Source organism: Sinocyclocheilus rhinocerous, unplaced genomic scaffold (assembly GCF_001515625.1).
Source record: "Sinocyclocheilus rhinocerous isolate Xijiao unplaced genomic scaffold, SAMN03320098_v1.1 scaffold1606, whole genome shotgun sequence".
NCBI classification, from domain to species: Eukaryota; Metazoa; Chordata; class Actinopteri; order Cypriniformes; family Cyprinidae; genus Sinocyclocheilus; species Sinocyclocheilus rhinocerous.
This window is the reverse complement of record NW_015628313.1, coordinates 665,723-680,864: the sequence shown is the minus strand read 5'-3', so window position 1 is coordinate 680,864 and position 15,142 is coordinate 665,723. Positions and strand designations below refer to the sequence as shown.

The following is a 15,142-nucleotide window of genomic DNA, read 5'->3' as shown; positions in this document are numbered from 1 at the left end:
GACTATCTGCAAATAAATCCTTGATACTATTTTTAGTAATACACAATGCCTGTGCAGTTTAACATCCTGTTCTTAAAGAATATGTAAAAAAAATATTCAGTGGCTGTACCTGAGGCAAGTCCTCCAAATCTTGGCTAAAGCCTTCAAACAGACTTCGGGGTGACAGGATATCCTGACTCAGTTGCTCTTCTCTGAAAACTCCACAGGGGCTGGATACTGGCTGGTATAGCTAAGAGACATGTAATCATTATAATTGTGCTCTTGCAAACTATTCTAGCTCAAACTTTGAGAGATAAGGTTTTTTAAATAAAGAAAGTTGTTGGAAGCTTAATTGTGACAATTATAGCCTACATTTTGCTACATTTTTCTAATAATGAACAAAACGTGTAAGAATCATCAACTTTTGTTGGTCACAGAACTTATTTTCTGCTATTATCCAAAAGCCAATGGAAAAATCCTTTTGGGTTTTTGTCAAGGGAACCAGGGCGATGCTAACTTCAGGGTTTGCCTACAAAAATATGCCATCACTGCAGCCCTCTATTAGGGGAGGGATGGATCAGATATAACAGTCCATTCGCAAACCTCTAACATCAAAAACAAAGCTAGGGAATAGTGTAGTTGATTATGTACCGTGTTACATGGCGTCTGCTCCATTGTGTTTAGTGACAGCTGCAGTTTGTTGTTAAGGTCTTTGCTCAGGTTCTCCCATCTGACTCTCATCTGATCATTTGTGCTCATGTTCTCAGGCCACTGACCATCATCCCCTTCAGAAAGTTCTACAGGAGACCTACATAATGAAGAAAGAAGCTACTTTTGTGTCTGTGCTGTACACACTGGTCCTTGTCTTTCATAAATGACAAACAGTGTGCTTGTACATTCTCTACATGCAAACATATAGAGGATGTACAAGTGAGCAGTACCTACCTCTCTCCATTAGGTGTTGTTCTCTGTGAGATAATTTCCTCTCCTCTAGATGCTACAGATTGCAGTAACTTCTTCTGTTCACCAAGCTGCTCCTCTAATTCCTGCATTATATGTAATGATGTTGAAAAAAAATCCAAGCAGTTTCTAGCTCATAGAATAATAGAATATTTTTATCTAAAGAAGGTGTCTGTGTCAGCATATATTATTCTAGTTAAGCTGATTAATATCATGTTATTGCTCAGTAGTTTGATTGTCTACCCTCTGTCTTTGCACTGTGTCTTGATGCTGTTGGTTGCGTGTGGATCGCGCCTGACTGAGCCAATCCATCATATTGGGGCTCTGAGAGAGAGACGAGTCTGATTCAATGTCCTCCTGCTCCTGAAGTGAGCCCTAATAAATAAAGAGATAGAAAGTTAAAGATATTAATGTTTAACAAAGTTGTTGTGGTAATGATTTTTGACATTTTTAAATGATAAACATAAGTCAAATGTATTTTAAAAAATTATAAAATCTATCACTTATAAAGGTTTGCTTATAATTTTTGAAACAAAAAAATATATATTAGGTAAAACTTTATGTTTGGTGAAATTATTTTATAGAAGGTGTCCTCACAATGAACCTAGATACATAGAATTTCTTGGAAACATGCACAAACTCACACACACACACAAAACATCTTTTCAGTAATTAGAGGTTAAAGGTCAATCATGACTGATAATAGGAGATGGACCCAAATCAGCTTGTATAAGGCTTTTACATGTCACCAACATGTCTCATTTAAAAGAGTTTGGCGAAAATTCCAGACTTCCCCCACAATTTCTAAAAGGTCTTTGTTTCAGATGGATGTTGCTGGAGAGCAATGGAACATCCTTCACAACAATGAACAGCGCTTGGCATTCTTCTGTCCTGCTGTCCACAAAGCAACCATTGAGGCGAGGATGTGTTTTTTTGTGTTTTTAGTGGTGTGTGTGCAAATGTACTGACTGTTGTCTGTAACCTCCAATTGTTTTTATACTAAGTATTCAGACCTTTGGCATTTTCTGTCATTCTACTAAATTATAGCTCCTCGGTGACACTTCTGTCAGTGTATGTTTCTTTGAGAAGTTGAATCAGTATCCCTCACCTGGATGTGGGTCTGTTTGTCTTGGAGAATGCGCTGTAGCTCCAGCAGGCTGGATTTGAGGCTGTGCAGTTTGAGGGAGAGCTGCTCAGCATCACCCCGTGTGCCGGCCTTTCCCTCCATCAGCAAACTCTCACTGTGCACTGACAGCTCAGACAGACACAGCACCTTCTGCTCGATCTCCAATAACATGTTCTAGACCAGGAACATAAGATCAGAAGACTAAATTGTTTTGATCATTTAGAAATGATTGAGCAGTGTGAACCATATTTTAGGTGCTACTAACAACAAATTAAAATCTTTTAAATAACTTTTAATTACATTAAATGAACATTAATGACATTAAATGAACATAATCAGGATTTGGGTTTGGTTAACCTATTCTTTTCAAGTTGTTTGATTTCAGAAAAATTCTCTTTTCTTCTCATCTTAAGGAACAAAACTTAAATACAATAAATCTTTTAGATGGGTTTACCATAAAGATAAAGTTGTAAAGATAAAAAAACTAAGTTCACTGTAACTAAATGGATTTGTTTGCTTTCGGATATTCAGACACATGTAAAAACAGAATGTTCAGAATGTGTTTGAAAAAAAATACGTAAACAGGAGACGTGTATGCAGTGACTGATAATCTTCTTAAGCTGCTTAACCTAGTCTTTAGACATCTAGATCTTTACCATACTACATGCACACTAGTCCAGAGAAGTTAGCATACTTCTAAGAAAGAAAATAATCAATACATTTTTTTAAATTTTGTGGTGGACCTGCAGGGTAGCTGGAACTGAATGCTGGTTAATAGTGGAGAGAGCCAGTGGCATTCAATGAGGAATGAGCAAACATTAACAGCAGTAAGCTAAAGGTCAGGGCCACCCTGACTTCACACAAAGAATCTAACTTTCAGGTTAAAGGTTAACTTGATACCTACAGCCCTTTAATCAAAACACAAAAGACACACACGTGTGTATTCGTGTGTCTCCTTGAAGAATTGCAGACATGCACTGTGGGACGTCCCATGACTGCAGGGAAGAAGAAGCCCCTAATCCTAATGACCAACAGAACGGGACAAAACACACAGCTAATCAGATTTACTTGCGGCCCACTCTAGTGACTCCAGACATTATCAGCTAGCAGAATCCGATGAATTGACTGTTTATATGCCACTGAAAATCAATCATGGTTTTAAATACTTTATCACCTACAATAAAGGACTGGCTTTTCAAAAACTATACAAGTGCTCAGAAACTATGAAAACGGTCATCAAAAATAAAATGAAATAAAATAAAAAAAATTGCATTTAAAAATCACCACAGTGCAGATTAACCAAATAAATCAGTATTTTATTAATTATTTGTTTATTGATAAAGTTGTTTCTTTGCAATGAACATGATTGTTAAGTCGTTCTTTTCAAAAAGTGTGACATGTCCACCATTGGACACTGTCTGAAAAACAATAACTTCAGTAGTTTTTTAATCAGCTTCCCATAAAAATATGTTGATACATGTTGTGGACCAATATTTTCAAGAATATTGTGGCATGAATATTTTCTTACATTTCCCAGCCCTAGGCTTTTACCTGGCAGTCAATCAGCTGTTCCTCCATGTCCATGTCCTGTGGGTGTGGCTGAAGAGTGGAGCTCAGTGTGGCACGTGTGCTGAGCAGCCAGTTGTCAAGCTCCTCTGCCTCACTATGGTAACGCTGTAGCGCTTGTTCCTGCCTCTGCTCTTCTAACTGCTCGCTTAATCGCTCCTGCAGGACAGAGAATTAGTTTAGGCTTGTCTGTCATTTGGTTTATAATCTGCAATTAGTGGTTTTAAGTAGAGAGATGTCCTGATAGTTAAACCAAAAGACTAAAATAATTACTAGGCCACACATGACAATTTGAAACGACCAGCATCTGCTAAACAGTTCAGTCAGGACCACTCTGTTTGATTAAGATTATTGTAGAGGTCCTGAACATTATTTTGGCAGCAGGTTTTGCTCTGAAGGGTTCAGATTCTGAGCTGTCCACAAGCAAACCTCACTGAGGTTTGAAACCCCCCCAAGCCTAATGCAATTACCATAATTATTTATATGCAACAGATATAAAATTCCATGCAAAAGTGATACAGGTCTGTAAATGAGACTGGACAAGAATAAGCAACGATTAGCTAATAGATGATTTCCGTGGACAAGATGCTAAGTGATCATGTGCCTGTATAAGGAGGAGTTGGGGATGGAGAAGGGTAAGCGCATGTCTGTCGACAGCCTAAGGCAAGTGTGAGTACGGATGAACTTATATCTCTTATTTAATTGTAGTGGGAGGAGTTTCAATTAGCTGAGCGTCAGCTGATGCTGGCTGTCACGCCGTAGTCTGCCTGAACTACACTTGAGCTCCATTTGTCACTCAAACTACATTTCAGTCAGGACTACTGTTTGATTAAGATTATTGTAAAGGTCCTGAACATTATTTTGGCAACAGGCTTTGCTCCGAAGGGTTCAGATTCTGAGCTGTCCACAAGAAAACCTCACTGAGGTTTGAAACCCCCAACACAATGACATAGTATGTGCAATTCACGATCAATCAGGGAGAACAGCTCCCTGAATGGTTGAGAGGTGGCATGCCTTGATATTTAAAGGGAGTAGCTCCATACTCTGCCTCTGTCCCCCCATCAGTGACCAGTATGCTCACAACTAGATAAACTGCTGCACTTCCTCAATAAGCTGTCTTCGACCATCAGTGGAACACTGGTCTGTGCACCTCCCACTCTCATGCATCAGTCTTTGTCTAGGCCCTACAGATTCTCTGTCCAATCTTACTTTTGTGGATGCTCTCTTGTCTCAGCACAGTGGAGATAGCATATTTCAATTATAATCGGGAATGCTGTTCTCTGGTAAGGCGACTGGTGAGGGTATTAACAGAAAACTGATGTACATCAGACAAAATTTTGAATAGAGTCCATGAGAGGGAAGAATGATGCTCAATTTAACCAGATCAAGCCACTTATACTGGTTGATGTGGTGAATTGTGAGTTCAAGATCACGAATCATGATGAACTAGAAGGCTATCTTAAGCGAGTATCTGTGCAACAATTTAAATTTTGAAGCTGTCGAGCAAGTGTCTGGCACTGAACTAGAAGCGAGTTTCTGTGCAACTAAGCGCATGTCTGTGCGACAAATGAAGACAAGTGTGAGAACGGATGAACTTACCTTATTTAATTGTAGTGGGAGGAGTTACAATCAGCTGAGCATCAGCTGATGCTGGCTGTCACGACGTGGTCTGCCTAAACTACACTTGAGCTCCATTCGTCACTCAAACTACATTACGTAAAATAATCAAAATAACATGCCAAAATCTTTTTTTGCTACTATTTATCAGCCATATCAATTTCTCTGCATGCTATTTTTCCTGCTCACCTCCAGAAGTTGGCGCTTTCCGGAGGCCTTCATGTGGATGGTGGCCATGCGCTCTCCTAGCACAGTGAGGGTTGACTGCAGGGCCAGCTGGTCTCCGGCATCTGCCTCCAAACTGTCCTCATCCAACTGTAGCTCTTGGGAGAAGCAGGTCTGCAGTGCACTGATCTCATCCTGGAGCATTAGGATCTCATCCATCAGAGCCTGAAGAACAACCACCAATCAGGAAACTGCTTTAATTCAATTCTGGTTTCATTAGTAAGTTGATTTGCTCTAGTTGTAAACAGTAAAGCTACATTAAAAGGCTAAATACCACGGAAATGAAGATACTTCTAGGTAAGAGATTAGTTTTAGACACAGGAGAAGTTGGAAATCTAGAGGGTAACCCTGTCCTCTGGTTCGTATCACTAGTCCGGCTGTAGGCTTGAGTTTTTATGTGATCTAGCTTTAATGCGGTCATCTTGCTTCATCTGATCCTCTGTCTCTCTCACCTGGTGGGCGGCCATCTGGCTCTCTGGACTCTTGCTTGGCTCCAAGCCTTCATTTAGTGCGGTCTCAATGGACTCCATCTTTGTGGAGACAGATTGCAGGGTCTCCTGATAGTGCTGCTGCCTCTCCAGAGCTTCATATAGGCTCTTCTGCTTCTCACTGATCTGTAAATAAATGTATATTAACCAACAGAAGACGTACTTTGGATTTTGTAATGTGAGAAGCATCTATGGATATGTACCACATTCTTCAAAGTCTCCCATGAGCGCTGTAGGTCGTCCAGGTTAGCTGAGGCGGCTGACTCCATGGAGGGGTCATACAGCTCTTGGAGTGGAGCTCTGCTTAAAGGAGCTCGCCCTGAACCCTACGAAAGACGTTACATCACGAGAGTGTGTGCATGCATGCATAAATAATAAACTAAATTGTGCTGGTCCTCTTAAAATACAATAAAACAGTAATGATACTTATGCGGGTTTCTGCCTGGATTTTTCAGATGTTGCACTCATACGCAGTAACATGATTACACCAAATGGTTAACCATGGGTTTTTCCAGATGCTTAAACACATAAAGAATCTGTGCTAACCAAAACATCTTTGTCACTCCCTTAGGCCATGTTCAAATCTGTGTCAACTACAGCTCACTACATGTGCATATGAACATTATGAAAGAAAAAAAAAAGTCACGTCAGAATCAGTCCCGGTGCCAGGACATACAACCTGGGGGGCTTGTATGATTCTAAAAAGAGGCCCCACAGGGGGGCCGAGGAGGGGGGTGTTTTGGATCTTTGGTTTAACATCACGTAAATTCACCCATTTCTCCAAAAGTAAGTCACCGTTAAACTAGGACAAGAATAGAGTGAACTTTATAGTTAACTACACAACGTGTACCTATATGAATAAGACACGTTGTCAGATTTTAATTGAAAGGATTATTGCCGCTTTCCTTAGACACCAGTGTATTTAACAAACTCACAAACATCAGTGTGTATTTAACAAATGTCTTTTTTGGTAGTAATTAATTTAAATGTCTGAATAATTTTTATGCGGTTGAAAACACTGAATAGCGCCAGACAAAGCGTTTGATTTTAGCAGTGAATGTTCTAAATACACCGGTAATGGTACGCATCGAATAGTTAAAATCCACACATTTTGGGGGGTTGGAGGGGGTCAAATTGAATCTGAGGTGGCACAAATCATATCCGAGGGGTGCCCCTCAGTTGAAATCACGTTCAGTTTAGATTGTTTTCCGCAATTTTTTTTGTATTCCGGGGGTGGACGGGTGGGTCCTTCAGATTATTGCAGGGGGGGCTAAGCCCCCCAACCCCACTCCCCCCCTTGACGCTGGGCCTGGTCAGAATAAAAATAGTTTTCTATTGCTCCTCAAGAAAAAGTCAGCACAAGAATAGAGGGACTACAGTAATGGCTGCTGAAATTCAGCATTTAAAAAAATATTAAAAGAGTAACAGTTATTTTACATTATAAAAAATCTTCACATTATTACTGTTTTTACTGCAACCCCAAACTGTTGAACAGTGATGGATATATTATATAGTAGAATATACACTACTGTATAATATACACAATATATTCTTTAGAAATGTCCATGGTCTTTAGGATAGATTAAATCTGAAGTGTGCGATTTCTGTGCCACTTGTGGATCAAAGTGAAAAAAGGCAAAAAATAGTAACTACTAAATGCTCCTATCTACCATTGGTTGGAAAGACAGATACTGTCGTCCTGCCCTAAGTTAATTTCTTAATTCAGTTCTGCTGTATCAGGCTGGTTGAAAAGCTCAAACAAACAGAGAAATGTTCTGAAAGCATTGAAGAGTCTCAGTGTTTACACTTTTCAAGGAAATCAACCTTACTTAGAATTGTATCTGCATATTAAGAAGAGATAGAAGAAAGTATGTTAAAATAAAAAATAAAAAATACAAACAACACCTCTACATTTCCAGGGAATCATTTTTTTTTCAGATATTTCCAGGTTTTCCATGATCGTGGAAACCCTCAGACTAACATTTGTATCCAAATCAAGAACAGAGCAGTGCCTACTGTATGAAAGTGATTGGTTAAGTTTAAACCGAGTTAAATTAGGTTAGTGGCTGATCAGGGATAAGTTGATTAAATGTGATAAGGTTGGCAGGGGCTAGCAAGGTATGGGTTAGAGCCATGGGGTACCTGAGAGGTTTCAGCGTTAGGCCCGGGTGAGGGCGATCTGCAGGCGGGTGGAGAGGAGACCTCGCTGTTGGTGCCCTCCTCACCAGACTCCTCTGTGACCGGAGAGAGGAGAGTATGGCAACGGCCTGCCGTCATCTGACCATTAAAGAGCCACAGAGGCAGAGGAAGAAAGAGAAAGATACATAAAGAGTGAAACAGGAGTAAAGCACCAAAAGAAGAAGAAAACCAGAGGAAGAATATTAGGGTGCTGGAAAAAGTACACTACCATTCAAGTTTGGGGCTGGTTATAATTTTTAAAAATGTTTAAAATAATTCCTGTGATGGCAAAGCTGAATTTTCAGCAGTCATTACTCCAGTCTACACTGTCACATGATCCTTCAGAAATTATTGTAATATACTGAACTGTGTTCAAGAAAAATGTCTTATTATTATCAAAGTAAAAATTAAAAAAACATAAAAAACAAATAATAATAAATGCTTAATAACAAATGCTTAGTATTTTTGTGGAAACCTTGACACATTTTTCAGGATTCTTTGATGAATATAAAGTTCAAAAGAACAGCATTTATTTGAAATATAAATCTTTTGTAAATATAAAATGTCTTTACTTTTGATCAGTTGAATGCACATTAAAAGATTTCATTTCTTGACCCCAAACTTGCATTAGCGTATATTTCCATTTGATTCTGACAGGAAGTCCTGATCAAGCAGAAAAGCTGAATAAGACCCTGCAAAGCAGCACCCAAGAATTACAGACAGACTACATTTGTTATGAGTAGCCATGACTAAGCCCTTCACAGACCTCTCGTCATGATAAAGGAATGAACCGAGTCAGGAAATTGGTCAGAGGATATGCACAGACTCACTGTAAAAATACAATAAGATGGCATACAATAATGAATTGTGCTAGCCTGCATAAACTAAAGTAATCTGAGCCAAACCATTGGAGCGCTCCACCATTAGGCTAAATTTAGATCTAGATACAATGACTGCTGAACTACTGCAAAGCTAAACCCCTTTTTCTGTAAGTCAGTAAGGACTGAGCGACACAGCTGGAGCTGAATTGTTGGCGGTTAATGTGGAATCCAGCCCTGATCATGACTGATGCAATGTAGTGAAACCGTACGGCCCAACTAAAGACAACTAATGTTGACAAAGTCAAAGCCATCTAACACCCTCATCCTGTTTCCTCTTTCGGCAACAAACAACAGCAGGGATGTACAATGTAGAGGCACATACAACCCTGTGGGAGAAATAAGAGACCCATGGGATGCTCGTCTGACAGTGAAAGGAAAAAGAGCACCCAGCACACCCCGCCCAGCCCTAACATGTGTAAGTGTAAATCACTCACCATGACAACAGAGGGGTGTGCTGGTGGGTGTTCGGGCATCTCTTCCTCCTCATCCTCCAGCTCCTCCAACCCATCGGAGAGTCCATCAACCTCGCTGACTGTCAGAAGCATGGTAGCATGTTTGGCTTTCACAGTCAACATCTTACACTTGGAGTTCAAGGCCGAGATCTGCTCCTGATATCCTTTTATCTTCTGGGCCAGTTCCTGTCACAATGACACATTACAGTATTATTCCACCAAGGTCCACGTGTTTGGATTAAGTCCAAATATACGTCCTGGATTAAGTCCCATAGATGAGGTGTGAAAAGGGGGTTAATGCAGAGAGCGGCACCGGCGAGCTGAGCTGAGAAATTCCCCCTCTGTCTGCAGTAGAAAAAACGGTGCAGGCGAACAATCGCTCAGTCAGAGGCATTTTGAGCTTGTAGCCAATCAGAGCACCGTGGGAGAAGGACGACAAGCCCAAGCCTTCAGGCAACGGCGAACGTGATTGGCACAGAGCTCGGCCAACTGGATAGAGTGGGAGGAGAGAAGAGAGAGGAAGAACACTCCCTCCCCCAAACTGGTCAACTCACACTCATACAAACACAAAGACCTCGGGAACAGGAAATGAGCTCAGTGAGAGGGGCTATTCCCCCCTCCTGTTTACTTCTTTTCCTTCCTTCCCTTTACTTCCTCTCCTTCCACCAATCCCGAAGCTGTTTTCCTGACAAACAAAAGAACTGGGCGCGAGCGTAAAACTGAGGGGAGGAAGGGGCTCACATTAAAGATTTTGTACGGCCCGTGGAGTCCCCCTCCCGGCTTTCTCTCTCTTTAACTGTCATTCTTTCACAAACACACACAGACAGGCCAGTCTCTGGTAATGAGGTCACGTGGGAGAAAGCTGCAGCTGCAGCACTCTGCTCTGCAGAGAAAAATAACCCTGGGTGATAAAGCCACAGCTGCCACCCCAACTGAACTAACTCAACTACTAATAAAACACGAGGATGTGAGATTCAGTACAGGTTTAGGTTTATTTTTATTTGGTGTGTTTAAAACTGGCTCTTGGTGGCTTTAAAAATCTATTTGCAATTTTTCTGAAACAAATTGTGATTGTGATTTAAAATGCGACATTTAAAAAACTCCACGTTTACTGTGCTTGTTTGTAGGGCTGCACTATTGGCCAAATAATGTATGATTATATATTAATATTACTATAAAATGTTAAAAACAATAACTTGTTAAAAACTATTTTACAGAACAGTTGTTCTGTAAAATTATAATATTAATACTTATGGCTGTTTTAATACCTTCATTCAAATGATAAACCATTTTGGTGAATTGTGCAGCCCTACTTGCCTTCATGTGTGTGAATGTGTTTGTGTGTGCAAATGTAAAGAAACAGAGCAAAAGGGCGTGAGAGAAAGAAAGAATTTGATGCCACTCAGGACAAAACAGATTGAGGTCAAAGATCAAAGAACTACTTTTACACCCATTGAGAAAAGGCTAGGAATTTATGGCCTGACTCATTCCAACCGAATGAAGGTCGACTAGCAAAGCAACATGGTGAGTGATAGCTTAGACAACACGCCTGCAATGAATTGAGACTGACTGATGCATCAAGCAAGAATGATCATAACAGATACCACTGCTTACTTAAAGAAACAGTGTTTAAAACATACAAATTACTGCTTAAGCATCTATATTTGTGAAAATATAAAAGTATGAAAGAAGGATGTCCTTCCTCACCTCATGATGTTGTATCTGTGTCTGAAGCTCCTGTATGTTTCCTGTAGCAACAGGGCCGTCCTGAATAACACGGTGTGCTTCTTCAATAAGTCTCTGTAGGTTCTTGACTTCCTGTTCGTATTGCTCATACTGCACCAAGGCCTCCTGGGGGAATAAGAAGAGAGATGCTAAATGAGCCATTAAAACCCCAAGTGCCCAGCCCCATGACCGTGCTATACGAAACTATGCAGATACACTGAAGGGGACATTTTTTCCATTTATAATGTTAGTAGCTTAAAGGTTAGCTCATATCAGCATAAAAGTTTAAATGAAAGCCTGAACTGAAAAATCAATATCAATACCTTTACCTAAGAATACGTTGTAATATGTGTGCAGATACCTGTAATATATTGCACTGTTGAATGGTATTGTGCTGGAGTTGGCTGCTCTCTTGCTGCAGACTTTGTGCAGTACCACATAGCGGTAATGCTGCAATTACGTCCTCTGGCAGCCGGAGGGCACTCTGACACATCTGCATAGCCTGCACCTGCTGCTTGAGACCCTCCATCTCTGACAACAGGAGCTAAGCAACAAATATTCAACATTAGTTTGATGGTACCAGTGATAAAATCAGCACATGTGATTTTCTTGTCAGTACACAGAAAAATCGTTTTTTTTTTATTTTTATTTTTTATTACTAATCAGTATTTCGGTCTTGATTTCTGGTCTTGAAAAATATTGAAACATTCTTAAAACAATATACATTCAGCAAAACTATCTAAGAATATACTTGTTTTCAAAAAATAGATCTTGAATTAAGTTCATTTTTCTCACCTTGTTTCCTTTCTTTTTTATGCATAACCCATAAACTAATGTTTTATTTGTTATATTTATGCTTTAATTTAAACAAGAATTTTTTTTTACTGGAAACAAGAAAAAAAGTATTGGAAAAAGTAACTAATAATTAAGACAATTCTTTTTTCAGTGTATAATAGTACAGAATGTAATGACTGCATTTGTATCTGACAGTATACGATAAATGAGATAAATCAGAGGAATGAAGAAATGTGTTAGTAGAAGTTATTAAGAGTGAGCGGTGTACCTGTCTTTGAGTCAGCTGTTCTCTGAGACTGAGACGTGCCAGATCAGGGGAGGCCAGAGTCTCCTGTACTCTCTCTATGGACTGATGGAGGCTCTTCACATCACTCTCCAGTCTCCCCAGGTCCTAAACAGAGAAACACACAGTAAGATCATTGTGTTCAGCTCAATGTCAATTTGGCTTTACAGAGACAAATATCTGTATATTCTATTAAATATTCCATTGGGTATGCTTTCATGGCGTGTAATTCCAATTCAATAATAATCATTTTTAAAAGGATTCAAAACACTCTTTCAGGTTGCTGTTCAATAGTCCCACTATTAGCATTTTAACACTGAAAAATTCTGCAATTGAGGAAAAAAGAAGAAGAAAGGAGAACGATTAAGGAGCCTGTAAGAGTGATGCTATGATACACAGGGGATTGATATATCAGCATTTGGCAGAATAAAAGCACCTAGTTGATTAACAGAAACACTAGCTCCCCCTTGTGCCATTTGGATATACACTAGTCAAAAGTTTTTGAACAGTAAGATTTTTAATGTTTTCTAAAGAATTCTCTTCTGCTCACCAAGCCTGCATTTATTTGATCCAAAATACAGCAAAAGCAGTAATATTGTGAAATATTTTTACTATTAAAAATAACTGCTTTCTATTTGAAAACGTTTTAAAATGTTAATTTATTCCTGTGATTTCAAAGCTGATTATTTAGCATTTTTACTCCAGTCTTCAGTGTTACATGATCCTTCAGAAATCATTCTAATGTTCTGATTTGCTGCTCAAAAAACATTTGTATTTCGGATCAAATAAATGCAGGCTTGGTGAGCAGAAGAGAATTCTTTAAAAAACATTAAAAATCTTACTGTTCAAAAACTTTTGACTGGCTTCGGGTATTGAAAAACCCATTTCAGCCATTCAACAGTCAGACTGCAGGTTAAATCATGTGGGGACTCAAAACCAGAGGAGTTCACAACCCTGCTAAATCACCACTGAGCCCCTGAGCAAGACACTAAAGCCCTTTAACTTCAGAGTGATTTACTTCAGAGAATGTCTGCTAAATTATAAGACTTAAGCCCACAAAATACAAGCAGCTCAAGTGGGCCTAAAATTGTATAAAGTGGTGCTTTAAACCAAATCAATGTAATTCTCCAGCGAACAGTGAATAAAATACAGAGCACAGGCACTATTTGGCAAAATTCTACAGTGTGCACTATATTGGTGGTCCTAGTTTTCCAAAGTCGGGCAGTAAAGAAGGAGAGCAAGGATGAGGAATCCAAAAAAATAAAAAAATAAATAAACTGACATGCACAACTATATAGGAAATTGGTTTCCTGGGACAACAGTTAATTATATATAGGCCTGGGCGATAAAACGGTATCGATATTTATCGACGGTACACCCTCTTCGATAACGATAGAAATTTTTTTCGATATAGCGCACGATATAGGCACGTGCTGAATTGAGTGCTGTGCCTGCCTGTGATGAGGAGATTGTGAATTTAAAAAAAAAAGAATATTAGTCGAATTTTAAATAAACATTTGCATTTGAAAATAGTACAATCAAATGTTAGATGTGCGTCAGGGAGTGTCATTAGTGGAGCGCGAGATACGGTGATGATGATGTAAGTGACATTTTAATGTTTTGTTAGTCTAGTCCACAAGACGCGCAGTTGCTGTGTTATTCATTCAAAATATTAGAGAAATAAAAGACCTATTTAATCTGCATATAAAACATTAGAAATTAGATATTTGTTTAATTTTTATTTTGTGTTTGACTGTTAAAACAAAAAATATTTGTTGTTTGTCTCAATAAATTGGGTTAATTTAAAAATATAGTGGTTAAATTTAAAAATATTTTTTTCTATTGCTCTTTGTTTTAAAAAAGGTTACAAAAAATGTCAATAATTATCGATACCAAACGATATGAAACATTATACATAATGCACGTTTTTTTTATAGACAGTTATTTCCTTTGCGTTGGCAATTTAATGTGCTGCATTATTTTGCTCATTGCGCCCTCCTGTGGCCTCGGGAGACAAGCCAAAACTTTCCTTCAGACCTATTTAATCTGCATATAAAACATTAGAAATTAGATATTTGTTTAATTTTTATTGTGTGTTTAACTGTTAAAACCAAAAATATTTGTTGTTTGTCTCAATAAATTGGGTTAATTTAAAAATATAGTGGTTAAATTTAAAAATATTTTTTTCTATTGCTCTTTGTTTTAAAAAAGGTTACAAAAAATGTCAATAATTATCGATACCAAACGATATGAAACATTATATCGTTGATACATTTTTTAGCTATATCGCCCAGCCCTAATACATATAGATAACAGATTATACAAAAATATTTGACTGCAGAATTTCAGAGACATATAATCAGTCAAATACACAAGTCATCTTGAAAAATCTCTATACCATTACACACACAAAAACCGAAAAGCGAGTCATATTATTACTCATTTAAACATTTGCTGAAACCTTTACATTTTAAAATTAACAGTTATAAATCTGCTCTCTAATAAAAAATGGAAGCACATAATCCAATTTGTTCATGGCACGATGCCAGTTATATAGTTATGGCATGCATTAAGCCAGACATTTTATGAGGAGTGAGGACTAATTAATGGGCACAAATTTTATGCACATTTCTGATTGTATGGTTTAGGATAAAACTATAAAACAATGTTAAGTTAAAGCAGTGTGGTGAGCATACAGCAATTTAATGAACAAACATCAATTTCGTTCAGCAAAGAAGCTACAGAAAGATGAAGAATTACATTGCTAATCTAACTGCCCACTAGATGGCAATGTCTTTCTAAATATACAGCAGACTTGAAGCTTGACCAGACTCAAGCAGTGATAGTGCAGTTTTTTTTTTTTTTTT

At 38.5% G+C, this 15,142-nt stretch overlaps 1 protein-coding gene across 1 annotated transcript in view; it reads right to left on the bottom strand.

The window, feature by feature from the left end:
• syne1a (spectrin repeat containing, nuclear envelope 1a) overlaps positions 1–15,142 on the bottom strand; it is a 133,452-nt gene that overhangs the window by 44,847 nt on the left and 73,463 nt on the right. Inside the window, exons 89-102 of the mRNA XM_016548796.1 lie at positions 12,261–12,383; positions 11,559–11,741; positions 11,180–11,323; positions 9,455–9,658; positions 8,104–8,238; positions 6,165–6,287; positions 5,926–6,087; positions 5,438–5,638; positions 3,617–3,790; positions 2,048–2,239; positions 1,183–1,314; positions 925–1,025; positions 631–787; positions 110–229 (exon numbers count right to left, since the gene is read on the bottom strand). Coding sequence (XP_016404282.1) covers positions 110–229; positions 631–787; positions 925–1,025; positions 1,183–1,314; positions 2,048–2,239; positions 3,617–3,790; positions 5,438–5,638; positions 5,926–6,087; positions 6,165–6,287; positions 8,104–8,238; positions 9,455–9,658; positions 11,180–11,323; positions 11,559–11,741; positions 12,261–12,383 — 2,151 coding nt within the window. The remainder of the gene's footprint in view (positions 1–109; positions 230–630; positions 788–924; positions 1,026–1,182; positions 1,315–2,047; positions 2,240–3,616; positions 3,791–5,437; positions 5,639–5,925; positions 6,088–6,164; positions 6,288–8,103; positions 8,239–9,454; positions 9,659–11,179; positions 11,324–11,558; positions 11,742–12,260; positions 12,384–15,142) is intronic.